Source organism: Euleptes europaea, chromosome 7 (assembly GCF_029931775.1).
Source record: "Euleptes europaea isolate rEulEur1 chromosome 7, rEulEur1.hap1, whole genome shotgun sequence".
Classification (NCBI taxonomy): domain Eukaryota; kingdom Metazoa; phylum Chordata; class Lepidosauria; order Squamata; family Sphaerodactylidae; genus Euleptes; species Euleptes europaea.
Genome location: NC_079318.1, coordinates 101,880,308 through 101,894,049, shown reverse-complemented (window position 1 = coordinate 101,894,049; position 13,742 = coordinate 101,880,308). Strand labels below are relative to the sequence as shown.

At 54.3% G+C, this 13,742-nt stretch overlaps 2 protein-coding genes across 4 annotated transcripts in view; both read right to left on the bottom strand.

The window, feature by feature from the left end:
* Window positions 1-13,742, bottom strand: part of CRABP2 (cellular retinoic acid binding protein 2) — a 202,271-nt gene that overhangs the window by 58,880 nt on the left and 129,649 nt on the right. The gene's annotated exons all lie outside the window — the stretch shown is intronic.
* Window positions 8,598-13,562, bottom strand: PRCC (proline rich mitotic checkpoint control factor). Its single transcript, XM_056853729.1, has 7 exons — window positions 13,266-13,562; window positions 12,832-12,882; window positions 11,889-12,467; window positions 11,357-11,458; window positions 9,353-9,496; window positions 9,157-9,222; window positions 8,598-8,688 (listed from the first exon to the last, which is right to left on the bottom strand). The coding sequence occupies exons 1-7, from the start codon at window positions 13,560-13,562 to the stop codon at window positions 8,602-8,604; spliced, it is 1,326 nt and encodes a 441-aa protein (XP_056709707.1). The 3' UTR covers window positions 8,598-8,601.

The following is a 13,742-nucleotide window of genomic DNA, read 5'->3' as shown; positions in this document are numbered from 1 at the left end:
TCCCCCAGTATCGCAACGATTTCGATCGCCCTGTCGACTCCCTGTTCACGCCCGAGCAGCGTGGGGAGGTCCCCGGCTTAGCCGTCACCACCCGGTCCCAAGCCCATCGACCGGAGACCCCCCCTTCACTCAAGGGTATCCCGGAAGCCTTCCAACAGCGGCTCCGGGACGCCTCCTTACAGGAGGAGGAGCACCATCTCCTCCCTACTGGCCTGGAACGAACCAACACTTGGTGGATGCAGGGGGGAAAACTGTATGTCCCATCCTCCCTTCGCAAAGAGGTGTTGGGACTTGTACATGGTGCCAGATTGGCGGGTCATTTTGGTTTCATTAAAACACTTCACCTGGTACGGAGGCAGTTCTGGTGGCCCGGTATGAGAGCCGATGTGGAGCTGTATGTGCGCAGCTGCCCCACGTGCGCCACAGCTAAGAAACGGATGGGAAAACCCCCCGGGCTTCTCAAACCGCTGGAGAACCCCTCCCGCCCCTGGGAAGTCATAGCCATGGATTTTATCACCGACCTACCTCCTAGTCGGGGAAAAACGGTTCTCTGGGTAATCACGGACCTTTTTTCCAAACAAGTCCATTTTGTTCCGTGTGCAGGTCTTCCTTCAGCCCAGGGTTTGGCTAAACTATTTGTTACACATGTCCTCAGGCTACACTCGGTACCGAGGAAGGTCCTCTCCGACCGGGGGGTCCAGTTTGTTGCCAAATTCTGGCGAGCATTCCTAAAGCTCATGGGGGTGGAGGAACAGGGTTTGTCTTCCGCCTATCACCCCCAAACGGATGGTCAAACGGAACGAGTAAACGCGGTGATAGAATGTTATTTGCGTTGCTATGTAAATTTCCACCAGGATGACTGGGTCGACCTGCTGCCATTCGCCGAATATGCGTACAACAATGCACCTCATTCCTCTACCGGCTTTAGTCCCTTCCAAGTAATATACGGGACGGAATTCGGTCCTTTCGGTTCCGCCCCCGTCACGCCAGAGCTCCAAACCACCCCTGATCTTCAGGAGTGGATTCAGGCAGTTAAATCTACCTGGCCGTGGCTGCTCAAAAATCTTGAGAAGGCGAAAAGCAAGTACAAGGAACAAGCAGACAAACACCGGTCTCCGGGATGGGAGCTAAAGGTGGGGGAGCAAGTGTATCTGTCTACCAAAAACCTCCGCTCTCTTCGTCCCTGCAAAAAACTGAGCGACCGTTATGTGGGACCTTTCCCCATTTCCAGAGTGATCAATGAGGTTACCGTGGAACTGAAACTCCCAAAGACCCTCAAGGGAGTCCATCCTGTATTTCATATTAGTCTCCTCAAACCTTATGTGGCAGCTCCCCAGTTCCACCCCCCTCCCGACCATGAGATTCCTACTGTGGTAGGAGGGGATACCCATCTGGAAATATCCAAGGTCTTAGATTCCAAATGGAAGAAGGGGAAACTGTTTTACTTTGTTCGTTGGAAAAACCTTGGGTCCGCTCATGACGAGTGGGTGGCCGCACCCCACATGGCGGCCCCTCGCTTGGTCCGAGAATTCCACCTCGCTTATCCCGATAAGCCTCGCCCTCTCGAGGACCCCGGAGGGGGGCCTTAAGGGGGGCAGAATGTGAGGGTCTCTGTATATGTGTCTCTGCTTCCCATCACCTGCTATCAGTGAACTCGTAAAAGCAGTTCACACCTTCTGGTCTCAGGCGCCAGGCCTGATTGCCCCAAGTATCTTCCCCCCCGCTGTTCTTCCTGTCAGTACTCCCTCAGGCCGATGCGGCCTTGGAAGTGTGATAGCTTCACCAGACATCCTGGGACTCGTCTGATGTTTTGTATTATGCCAAGCTTGTAACTTCCCATAACAATAAGTGTGAACCCCAGTGCCCCAGTGCCCTGGAGTCAATATATTCTGTAAACCCGATTAGCCCCTCACTTGCAACTTGCTACCTGTGCCTGTCTCATCTCCTGATGTCTTCAATAAATCCTTTGTTTCTTTACCAACGTCTGAACATTTGATTTGGAGAAGTAAACTCAGAGAGAGGGGATCTCTCACACTGTGGCATGAATTAACTGGATCTTGGTGGCCAGTGAGACATCCTTACACTTCACTCTTTTCTAGCTCCTTCATGGCTGCCCTTCTCTGTCTTGATCTCCTTATTTCTTGGCTGCAGTCTCTCTTTTGGTTGATGATGGAGCCAAGGAATAGAAAGTCTTGAACTATTTCAATTTCCTCACTGTCAACCTTAAAGTTGAGTAATTCCCCAGCAGTCGTTACTTTTGTCTTCCTGGTGTTTGGCTGTAGTCCTGGTACTTTCTGCTTTAACTTTCACCTGTAGTCGTTTCAAGTCTCCGTTATTTTCTGCCAGTAACGTGGTGTCACGGGCATATCTCAAATTGTTCATGTTCCTCCCCCCCACCCCAGTTTTCACTCCACCTTCATCTAAATCTAATCCATCTTTCCTTATATGTTCTGCACACAGATTGAAGAGATGGGGAGGCAAAATACATCCCGCTACATTCTCTACAACAGCCGGAGCCTTCTCAGTTCTGGGCCTGGCGGAACTCTCTTTATCAAATGAGACCGGGGGCCCTGGCTCAATTCCGCTGAGCCTGCAAAAACGGAGATGTTCCAACCAGGCCTAGGGTTGAGGACAGTGATGGCTCCACCCTAGCGGGCCTCCCCACCCCCTCGCCCTTCCCTCATTCCTTAGTACCTTTTCTCTGTTTCTTTCCCTTTCTCCCATTATTGTTATTAATGTTTAAGGGCACCATCCGGAATTTTAAAGTTAATACGGATTTTAAACATAATTTATATGTTATATAGTATACCATTTTTATCTGTTGTATTTTGGAGCCCTGTGGCGCAGAGTGGTAAACTGCAGTACTGCAGTCCAAGCTCTGCTCACGACCTGAGTTCGATCCCAACGGAAGTCGGTTTCAGGTAGCCGGCTCAAGGTTGACTCAGCCTTCCATCCTTCCAAGGTCGGTCAAATGAGTACCCGGCTTGCTGGGGGTAAAGGGAAGATGACTGGGGAAGGCACTGGCAAACCACCCCATAAAGTCTGCCTAGTAAACGTCACCCCATGGGTCAGGAATGACCCAGTGCTTGCACAGGGGACCTTTACTTATTTTGGGTTGTCAGCTGCCCTGAGCCTGACTTTGGTTGGGAAAGGGCGGGGAAGAAATAGAATAAATGAAATAATGAAGATGCAGCTGATAGGTGTCCCCCTGGACCGAGGCAGCCTATGTTTGAATGCCACCATACTGTTGCTCCTGCAGGCCTTGCCTGTGAACTTTCTGGGGCATCTCCTGGAAGGCTGGGCAACCGCTAGCCATGGCTCAACAGACAGGCTGGCGTGTTGTGCAGGAGAATGGGGGAGCCTCCTTTCATGTGGCACGAGGAAGCTCATTTGCGTAACAGAATGTACAATTTAGCATTGCTGATAGTTGGCTGTTGATTAATATTCGTTATTATTTATTTAGCTTGATTTATATACCGCTCTCTGTCCCATCCCAGGCCCACAAAGATTCAGCAGCCCAAACACTGATTGCTGCCAGCCTGTTGGGAAGTATCAGGCAGAAGGTCCAGCCAGCGTGGTGTAGTGGTTAAGAGCGGTGGACTCTAATCTAGAGAACCGGGTTTCTTTCCCCACTCCTCCACATGAAGCCTGCTGGGTGACCTTGGGCCAGTCACAGTTCTCTCTGAACTCTCTCAGCCCACCTAGAGGCAGGCAATGGCAAACCACCTCCGAACGTCTCTTGCCTTGAAAACCCTATGGGGGTCACCATAACTTGGCTGCGACTTGCCGGCCCTCCCCACCAGACACAAGGACTTTAAAGAGGTAATAAATATCCACAGAAGCATCCAGCACGATTGTGCCTGTGCCCTGGCATAAATCTTCACGTGGATGCTTCCTGGCAACTGTTCAGCTCTCCTGTCTTTTTCTGTAAAGCATCTCTAAGAAGCCCTGGAGTCCCACAAAAATCTTGGTTTGCCTTTCTCTGGACACAACTGGTCATTCTAGCCTCCCCCTACCACCACCCCCCAAACCAAAAGGGATATATTTCGTTTTTTTTTTTAAGAGCCCCATTCGGCTCTGGAGGCAGAGGGGGCAGATGCTTCCTGTCCATGTGCAGTTGGATCCCCTCCTGATAACAGCGGCACTTTCCTTATGGAAAAAGAAGCCTTCCTCCTGGAAATAACTGTGATGCTCTGAAGCAGCCCTTCCGTTGCATATGACGGGAATACCGCAAGACACTTAGGACCCGGGTTCTGGACTGCCTTATTGTTCCTGCCTTGTGGGTGGCGCTCCCCAGAGTTGAGCCCCCTTGATCTCTCGGTCCTGTTCATGCTGCAATGTTTTCAATAAAGGAGGAAAAAGTCAAACTCCTCAGCAACATTGAAGAAGCCGCTGCTAGATGGAAACAAGACCTTCTGCAAAGGCTGAAGAACCCAGAAGGAGGGGGCCAAGGTGCCCACCAGAAAAGCAGCCCCCCAGGCAGCCCCCCCCCCAACCCGACGACAGAGAGAAACGGTGTGCTTGAGAGATGGGAAGTCAGCAGGACTCTCTTGAGAAAGAGCTCCCTTCATCAGATGCAGGAAGGGGACCGTTCATCCATTAGGAAGATGCATCTATACTCAAGCTGCAAATGGGTGAAATGAGACGAAATGACAACTTCCGGGTTTCCTTCTCCAGAAAGATTCCAAGCGCCCTGGGACTCCGCAGCAGGCTCACTTGGCTGCCCTTCTGAAACGGAGCATGGAGACCAGCCGTCCCGAGCATCAGCATCCCCTGCAGAGCCAGCTCCCCCTCCACGAAAAACCCAGGTGGCCAGCTGCCCCGGCCTCTGCTGAAGCTGCTGCTCTTCTCTCCCTCTCCCATCCAGCCATAAACAGGCGAGCCGGTTTCTCCTGCTGCCATGGAGAGACACTTCACCCGACTCTGCAAGGATTCTCTACTTTTGCATTCAAGGATGAAGCTCAAAACAGCCATCTGGCCAAAAGGAAGAGCCAGCTCTCCCTGCCCAGTTCTAGCATCTTGGCGTCCTTCACTGGTGAATTTACTAGAGGAGCAGCTTGCAGAGAGCATGCGAACCACACAGACTTTGACACACACACACGGTCTGATGACCAACCAGATGAAGAAAGTAAAACAGATCAGCTGAGTTGGAATGGCAAACTTGGAACCAATAAGATGTTTTTACCTCCGTCTTTAACATCACAGAGACGACCTTTAGCCCTCGGGAAAGAGGATTGTGTTTAGACCTCCTTGGTTTTTCCTATGGCCAAACACTGTAGTCCTCTGCTGGTCAACTGGATGGTTTTATTCACTGGATCCACTGACGGCTTATATTCTTAAAGATAATCCCCCCACCCCCAGAAATTAGAGTTAATTGTTTTTTGCACCTACAGGGAAAAAACCCCTTGATGCTTTGCTTCATGCTTATCTGAGGCTCACAGAAAAGCAGGGGGAGGGGCCGCCTTGCTGGGAATATCGCACACCAACGAGATTTGCAAAATTCCCCCCCCCAACCTACATGTTGGAGAAATTAAGGAAGGTTTCCCCCCCCCTTCAAAGTCGGCCTGCAGAACATCAGACTGCAATCCTGTTCGTGGCCTGCTGGTGGCAGCAGCAAACAAGCCCTAGTTGTGACAGGGAAAGAGTCGGGTGAAGCCGGAGAGGGGAGGAGCTCCTGGCACTGGTCCGGCAGCGGGAGACCTGAGCCCGCCGATCTTCATGATAGAAACGAGGACCTGAGAGATCGTTTTACCACCTGGCCTACTAGCTGACTCCAGAATGTTTTAGAACAGAAAGCAGGGCCCTCCCAACCAATGCCAGCTGCCAACTGGAGGGACTTCCTTGGATACACATGAAGCCAGGGGTTATTTTTACTCCCAGGTTTCAGCTTATCAGAGCGGCCAGAAAGTTCCGTTCAGAAGGGAAGGCCGGAGCTCCCCGAGGCTACCCTTGTGAAGCTGCAGCCATGGGGGACGTATGCGAGAGAGGAGGAACAAAACTACCCTGGCACTCCCCACCCCACCCCCCAGTCTGGGAGAGCAGCACCCTTCCTTTGGGCAGGTGTGCGACAGGCCCAGAACCAGACAGCAAAACCACACAAGAAACTGTCACATTGGCTGAAGGCCTTTTCCCATCGCCTTGGGGGAAGGGGAGGCAGCAGACTTCAGCCATTTGGACTGAGATTCTCCCCCCACACACACATTTCGCATCGGAAGTCCCACTCCTGGAATCACCCCCTCCGTCCGCAGCCCGGGGTTCAACTGATCAAGACGGACATGCAGCTGAGCGGCAGAGCTTCTGCTTGGCATGCAGAAGGTCCCCGGCTCAATCCCTGGCAGCATCTCCAGGTAAAAAGGTCATTTAATAGGTGACGAGAAAAAGCTCTGGCCAAGCTCCTGGGGAGCCTGTCAGTCTTCGTGGACTACACTGACATTGGGGGGGGGGACAAATGGCTGGGTGAGGACAAGGCAGTTCCCGTGATACATTGCCTGTCCACTAAGCATCAAAAAGCCCTCTGGGGGCCTTGACATTTAGGACTTCACTATCTGTCCCTGACCCCCACCTGGGAGGAGTAGCCCCAGCGTGGGCATTCTGGGCCCCCGCTGGAAAATGGGCTGCTGCTGCCAAGATACTTCTCAAGGACTGGCACAGGGAACTGCTTGCAGAAGCTTCCCCCCCCCCTCATCTCACTGAGGTCTGCAACCAAAGGGCTAGAAGAATAACTGGTAGCTGGAGCCCCACAGGATCTCCCCCCACCCCAGCAAAAGGGAAGCTCCATGGAGGAAACTGTCCCCATGCACGTCAGAGCCAGAGATTTGACATGAAAGGGTGGGGGGCTGTTAACCCAAAGCAACGGAGTGCCGCACTGGTCTGAGAGCAGAGACCCGGCTTCCCCCTTTGTGCCACTGGCCTGGCAAGGCCTGTCCCGTGCCTGGCAGGCGGCTCAGCCAGGAAGCACTCCGCTGAAGAAGTCAGCTGAACTAAACAACGGGGTCCCCATATCCCCCTCTCCATCCCCACTTCCACAGTGGGTGCACCACACCAGCCCTACAATGGGGAGGAAGTAACGGGGAGGACAAAGAGCAGGGAAGCCCTCCCCCCTCTCCCCCCACAGACAGGGCCCAAAGTGTTCTTACAGAGGGTGACGGGATGGGCTCCTTTGAAAGTTTAACGGTAAAAGTAGTTCCCTGTGCAAGCACCAGGTCATTCTTGACCCATGGGGTGATGTCACATCCCGACATTTACTAGGCAGGCTTTGTTTTACTGGGTGGTTTGCCGTTGCCTTCCCTAGTCACCTACACTTTACCCCCAGCAAGCTGGGTACTTCCTTTTACTGACCTTGGAAGGATGGAAGGCTGAGTCAACCTTGAGCCGGTTGCCTGAAACTGACTTCCATCAGGATCGAGCTCAGGTCGTGAAAGTTTTACTCCTTTATAAAATCTTTCCAGACAATTTTGTAAGATACCAATAAATTACTGAATGAGTACTTTATTTTTGGAATACTCAAAAAGAAATACTTTTCCTACTAAAATGTCCAGGAAATTAACTAGAAATTGGCTTTTTTTTAAAAAAAAAAACACCCCCCTCCCCAAAGACAGCCGCCACTCACTCAGGACTCAGCAATCAGGATGGCAGCCTTCTCCGAAGGGACACAAAAGGGGGGGGGGAGGCAGCCCCCTCTGAAGAAGAGCAGGACAGCCAGGGGAGGGTATCGCAGAACCCACGGCAGGGCGAGCAAGGGGGAGACAGCGCACTCGGGCACACAGCCGGCCCAGGCCGGGCCATGGGGCCCTCCAACCTGGCCTTTACGGGGAGGAAGGGAAAAGGAAATGTGGCCCTTTCTTTCACAGAGGTGTGATACGCAGAAGGAAAGGCAAATGAACAGGCCAGAGGAAGGAGGGCGCAGATCACTGGAGACTGCCAGGCTGCTGCCCCTCTGGGCAAATCGTAGCAACAGTTATGGTGCCTGGCGGCTCTGGGGGAAATTTAACTTCCAGGAGCATTTTACACTGGAATCCTGAACTTGGCCACTTAGAAATGGAGGGCCAGGATGGTGTCGGAACAGTTTTCACAGCTGAAATGAGAACAAAGCTGCTGCCTGCTACTGTACAAAAACAAGAACTTTCCTCGAGGGGGAGGCTCGGCCTGGAACGGGAACACAAAAACAATGGGGGGGGGCGCAAAAGAGCCCAGGGCCTCATCTTCACCACGCTTTCCGGAGAGAAATCCCACGGCAGTAGCGAAGCAGCTTCCAAGAAGGGTGCAGGGGTGGGCTCCGCCTCTCACGCAGTCCTCATCTGTTTCTGATGGCCACCATTTGGAGGCGGAAGCCGGGCCGACGGCACCCACAACAGTTCAAACCCCTAAGCCAGTTGTGCCATGCCACAGTCCCTGCAGCAACCTGACAGACGACGCCCTTTCGGATCCCGCTCGTCGAAACTGCAGGCAGCACGGGCGACGGACAGCTGCTGCTGGCAATCCCTCCCTCGACAGGCTGCCCAGCGCCGCCGCCCTTTTCCCTCACGCAGTACATACCGGGGCCAGGACTCGGGGCCCGCGGGATTGACCGCCGGACCAGCTGGCCACAAGCAGGGGCGGGGCCTAGAAGCCATACTTGGCCTGCGTCTGCCGCCTGCTGAGCTTGTTTTCCGCCCACGTGTTCTTCAGCTCCAGCTCGCGTTCTTTGGCCTGGCTCAGAAAAAGAGGGACAGCAAAGGGAGGGGGGTTAGATACGTGTGTTCCACTGGCTGGGCGAACAGCTTCCATCTTTACTCTGCTGGGGGAAACCCAGGAAAAAGGAACCGCCTGTAGAGCTGCCACTCCTCACGGCAGAGACACAAGGCAAGGCTGAACAGAAGACGGCCTTCCGACGGGAGTCTCCGACCCGGCTTGCCACCTCCCCGCTCCTTGGTCTTCGTGTCCAAACACCCTCCTTGCCAGAGCACACGGGAGGCTCGCCTGGCACACAGAGATCGTCCGTGCAGGCATCCCCATCGGGACGCCCCCGCTTTTGCAGCTTTGGGGCCAGTCGCAGCCTGGCAGGACAACCCAGACCCTCTGGCCTGGGCAGAATTCACAGCAGGGGAGGCCGCCCCACTGAGACGGAGGGGTGAAGGGTGGAAGGGGGCGGGGGGAGGTGGGGTCCCTCAGCCTCACCTGGTGAATCAGGTACGTGATCTGGTGCTTCCTGCGTTGCTGCCCGGTGGGCTGCTCGCCTTTCTTCTGCAGAGGGAGAAGCCGGACATGAAAGAATGGGTGAGGCTGGCCGGAAGGCAGCCCCCAATTCTGGTGAGACTCCCCCCTCAGGAGCAGGTGAGGTCTCACTCCCCTCCCCTGCCCCCCTGGAACTTACCTTGCTGAAGGATTTCATGTTCTGCTCCTCCGTTAAGGACTTGGTCAGCCACTGCTGGGCTCCGCTCAGCTGATCGTCCCCCTTGATCTCCACAAAGTTGATCTCTTCCCGCCCACGGTTCCGTTTGCCTTGGAGACGCTTGAACTGAGCCGGGAATCAAAGCAGGCATCAGCGCTCCAGGCAGGGGCCTCATCCCAGAGCCCCACTACACTCAGCGAACCTGCCCCCTCCCTCCCTCCAGGCCAGGCGGACAGACCCTCCTCTTCCTGGGCAGGGGCTCCCCCTCAGCCAGCCCCGAGCCTGCTGGGCCCTCCGCTCCCCTGCCCACCACACGCACCAGCAAGTCACTGGAGGGATAGAACCCGAGGAAAGAAGGGGAACCTGGCCCTCCCAAGCCAGGGGGCAGCTTTGCACAGCCTGACAAGGACGGCTGGCAGGCTGTCTCGTCCTGGGGAGATTTACAAGCCAGAAGCAAAAGGGGGAAGAGCTGCCGTCACCCTCAGGGTAACAGCTGCAAAAGTCACCACCCTCTTCACTCCATGTCTTTGCCACAAGGCTCGGCAGGAACCCCAGCAAGAAGGAAAGACCCAGCTGCAGAGCCCTGATGCCAAGCGCAGACGGTGGAGTCCCTGACTCAAGCGGTGCCGCCAGCCTCCCAGAGACCACCATGTTCCAGTCCCTCTGATATGAAAGCCATTTAATTCCTTTCACCTGCCCTATACTGCTTTTATTAGGCAAACAAAGTGAGGTTGTTCTGCACACATTCAGCATTCCTAGCTTTGTTTTGAGCTTGGAAGGTCTGTTTTCATTTAATGAGATGAGAAAACATTTCCTTTTTTATCTTCTATTCTGTATTAACTGAGTTTTTGGCCAGGACAGTGTAAGGTATCTCCGAGGGCTAGGCTTTCTGCCAATACATTACATCAACTCATAACAATACTGTTCTCAGTTCTTAGTCCCAAAACCAACCAGAGTCAATATCAGATCTTACCTTAAGCTCATCAAACCTTACGCTTCATGTTTGTTATACCAGACTTCAGGCTCATAGCACATTACCTCATGTTAATATTCACAGCACCAAACCTTAAGCTTGTATGATAACACCAGACCCATGTCTCACAACAGAACATAAAGGGGACATGATCAGCCTGAGATAAGGTAACAGCCTATCCTGTTTTAGATAGGTCCTAATGGGCTTTTATGAATTAGTTCCTGTTTGATGTTAAGTTCTAACTGAGTTTATGATTAACCAATTACTTCACAGCAATACATATAGGAAACTACGATAGGCAGATCTACTGCATTAGATAAGAGGGGTCTCGAACACAATTGGTATGTATGGATTCCTAATGTCTTGTATTTAGTAACAGGCATTTGAATCAGATCTTTAGATCTCTAGTTTTGTATTTACTCAAACTGACTTAGGTTTTAAGATTTTATTATATAGAGCGTACTTGTATTTTGTTACATTATTCCTAAGACCCATATTCTGTTTCATATATTTATACAACTCTTATATTCTGTTTGAAACTTTTACAATAAAAAGAACTTCATACTTTTTGTGTGTGAAAAACCCTGCCTTAAACAATTTTTGTTGTTGTTCCAAAAAAGAAAACATTTCATAGGCGTTTCCCCCTCCCCCCGTCTTCCTCAAAATTTCTCAATTTTTTCCACTAGAAAACCTGAAAAAAGTCCTAAGAAAAATGGGGGGCCCTCCACTCAAAATTTTCTTTCTTCTTTTTTTCTACATCTCTAACTGATATACCAGTTAGCAAGCATTATTTTTAATTTGCAGGGGGGGGGAGTGTAGCAGGCGTGTATTAAATATTAACAAACTACATGAAAAGTCAACAGGAAATTTGGTTTAACTTAGGGCAAAAATGGTTCCACAAAAATCACAGGGATGCTTGACCAGCCAGCCAGAATGCACAGCAGGGGGCACGAACGCAGCCCCACCCCCTGCGAGAGACGTGGGGGCTCGCTCCAGCAGCTGGCCTCACTCACCGCTTCGTCGTCCATGAAAGAAGAGGCGTCGCTGCTCATTTCCTGGGGGGGTCCGAGGGCTGGGTCAGCAGTTTCGGGATAGTAGCCCCCACTGTAGTAATCCTGCTGGCAGAACACGAAAAGCAGGAGCTTCTAAAGACCAGAGAAACCAACCCAATGCCAGCGGCTCTGCCCTCCTCACGCCACCTCCCCCACCCGGCTCCTCTTTTGCCCTCCTACAGCGTTCGGCCACAGGTGACTTTCCAGGAACAACATACACAGCTACGACACTGGATTGCTTGACCTTCTGGCCTTTTTGTAACCACTTCACACACACACACCCCGACGACAGCCCTTTCCGTTTGTAGCCACACACGTACAAAATTTCCAACTGCGGACGCACCTCGAACAGTCGCTGGAAGGAGGCCTGGTGCCTGAAAGCCACTGCCCCAAGGTCAGTCTGCAGTTTCTTCTGACTGCCAAAGACGACCACAGGCCCGCTCAGGAATCCACCTGGTCAAGATGCTGCAAGGCTACCCACGGGCTTTCTTACCTCATAGTAACCACTGGCAATGCCAGGGTACTGACTGTATGGCTGGCTGCCATAGTCTTCTCCAGGCTTTGGTGCCCATCCATGGGCAGCTTGGGAGCTGGCTCCTCCTGGCGCAGTCTTGAACTCCAGGGGGGCATTGGCAGCAGCATCCTGGCTCTCTGGCTCAGGGCCTGGCTCTGTCCCAGGGGGCAGGTCATCATCCGGCAAGACGTCCCCCGAGTAAGCAAAGGGCTCCGGGCTGATGGTCGGAGGCTCCGATAAGGAGAAGTAGTTCTCAGGAGCCACCTCCTCGTCGCTGTCGTTTTCCTCCTGGGTGATCTGCTTGGTCACCTGCAGGGCCGCACTCTTTGCCGCGGCCTTGATGGCAGACGGAGAGGGGGTTGTCATGGTCACGGCAGACACTGCCTTTAGGGGCTTGGAGGTGGATGCCGGAACTTTGGCCGGTTTTGGCTCCTGCTGGGAGTTCTCTGACACTTTCTTTGTGAAAGCATAAGGGAGAAGCAACCTGTTTGTCTCCTTCACGGTTAAGTTTTTGGGCTGAGGAAGCAATGCGGACAAGCCAGATCCCTCGCCGTGGCCCTGACAGAAAGGCAAAAGCACAAAGTGAGGACTCCCTCTTCACTCAGCCCCCTCCAGCCTGATCTAAGCCCACAAAGAACCAGGCAGGTTTAGGTTGCCCTACCCTCCAGCTCATTTCAATCTGAGGCCTGAACTCATGCCCGAAAACGAGGAGGCTACAGGCTGTTTTCCCAAGCATACGTTTTCATGAATGTGAACAATACTGAAAAGCAAGCCATGGTTTGAGAATAAAATCCTATCCCAAGGCCTCAGATCCATCTGCAAGGGGCACGTCCACTCAGAGCAGCACAGAGACAGACTGAGCCCCCCCACCCCCGTCTTCCAAGCTGCAGCCCAGCTGCTCGTGTGCTGTGCAAGTCCTCACCGGGAAGGGCGGCTGCTTCTTCGCCGGCTCGTCGTCTTCCTCGGAATCTGACTGGGAGAGAAACAGCGACAGGGGTGAGCGCAGCAGCAGCAGGGGAGGAGGGCGGCCACCCGGGGCAGAAGGGGAAGGTGGGAAGGCTGCCCAGCACAGGAGGGAGTTGGGGGAGCCCCAGGCCCCAACCAGGCGCTGGACTGTGGGGTGGGGCACCACGGCTGCCTGCAGAAGCCGGTTAAGCCCTGCTGCTCTCAGGCCCTGCGGTGTCACCCCCAAACCGCCCACCCACCCACCCGCAGAACCAGAAGAATTCAGCGCCTGCTTAGAATTACTGAGAAGCCCCCCCTCCCCCCCCCAAGAGCAGCTGCCTGAAGCCTCGGGCCCCGATCCAGCTCTGCCTGGCGCCCGCCAGCCCGCCCGCCCCTCCATGCCGGACTCACGTCGGGCGAGCGCAGCTGGGGGGCGGCGATCCTGACGGGCTGCGGCCTCTTCTTGGGCTTGGGCGGCGGGACGGCGGGCTCGGAGGCGGCCGGAGGGGGAGAGGGGGGCGCGGCGGCGGGGAGCCAGGCCGGGCCGCGGCTGCCCTTGGGGGGCGGCAGCGAGGAGAAGAGACCCCCGCCCGCCGCCGCCGCCTTCTCCTCCTCCTCCGCGGCTTCCTCCTCTCCTCCCGCCACCGCCGCGGCCTCTTCCCCCTGCTCCTCCTCCTCGCCGCTGCTGGCGTACGCCACTAAGGACATGGCCCGCCTCCGGCCGGCACGCGAGGCCGAGGATCCGCGCGTCGAACTAGGCCGCGCCCCTCGAGCGCAGAAGCCCGCTAGGCCTCGGCCGCCGTCACCATGGCAACGCCTCCCGCCGGAAGGGGGGGCGAGAGGGAGTGAGGGGCGCGCCCGGCTCGGGCTCCTTCTCCCCGGCGGCGG

What these genes read in the sequence shown, in the direction of transcription:
- PRCC (XM_056853729.1), bottom strand. Translation starts at nt 13,562, where the DNA reads ATGTCCTTAGTGGCGTACGCCAGCAGCGGCGAGGAGGAGGAGCAGGGG. An exon ending in AGAAGCAGCCGCCCTTCCCG is followed by an intron (nt 12,468 to 12,831) that starts GTGAGGACTTGC and finishes CCTTTCTGTCAG; the next exon opens with GGCCACGGCGAGGGATCTGG. An exon ending in TTGCCAGTGGTTACTATGAG is followed by an intron (nt 11,459 to 11,888) that starts GTAAGAAAGCCC and finishes TTCTGCCAGCAG; the next exon opens with GATTACTACAGTGGGGGCTA.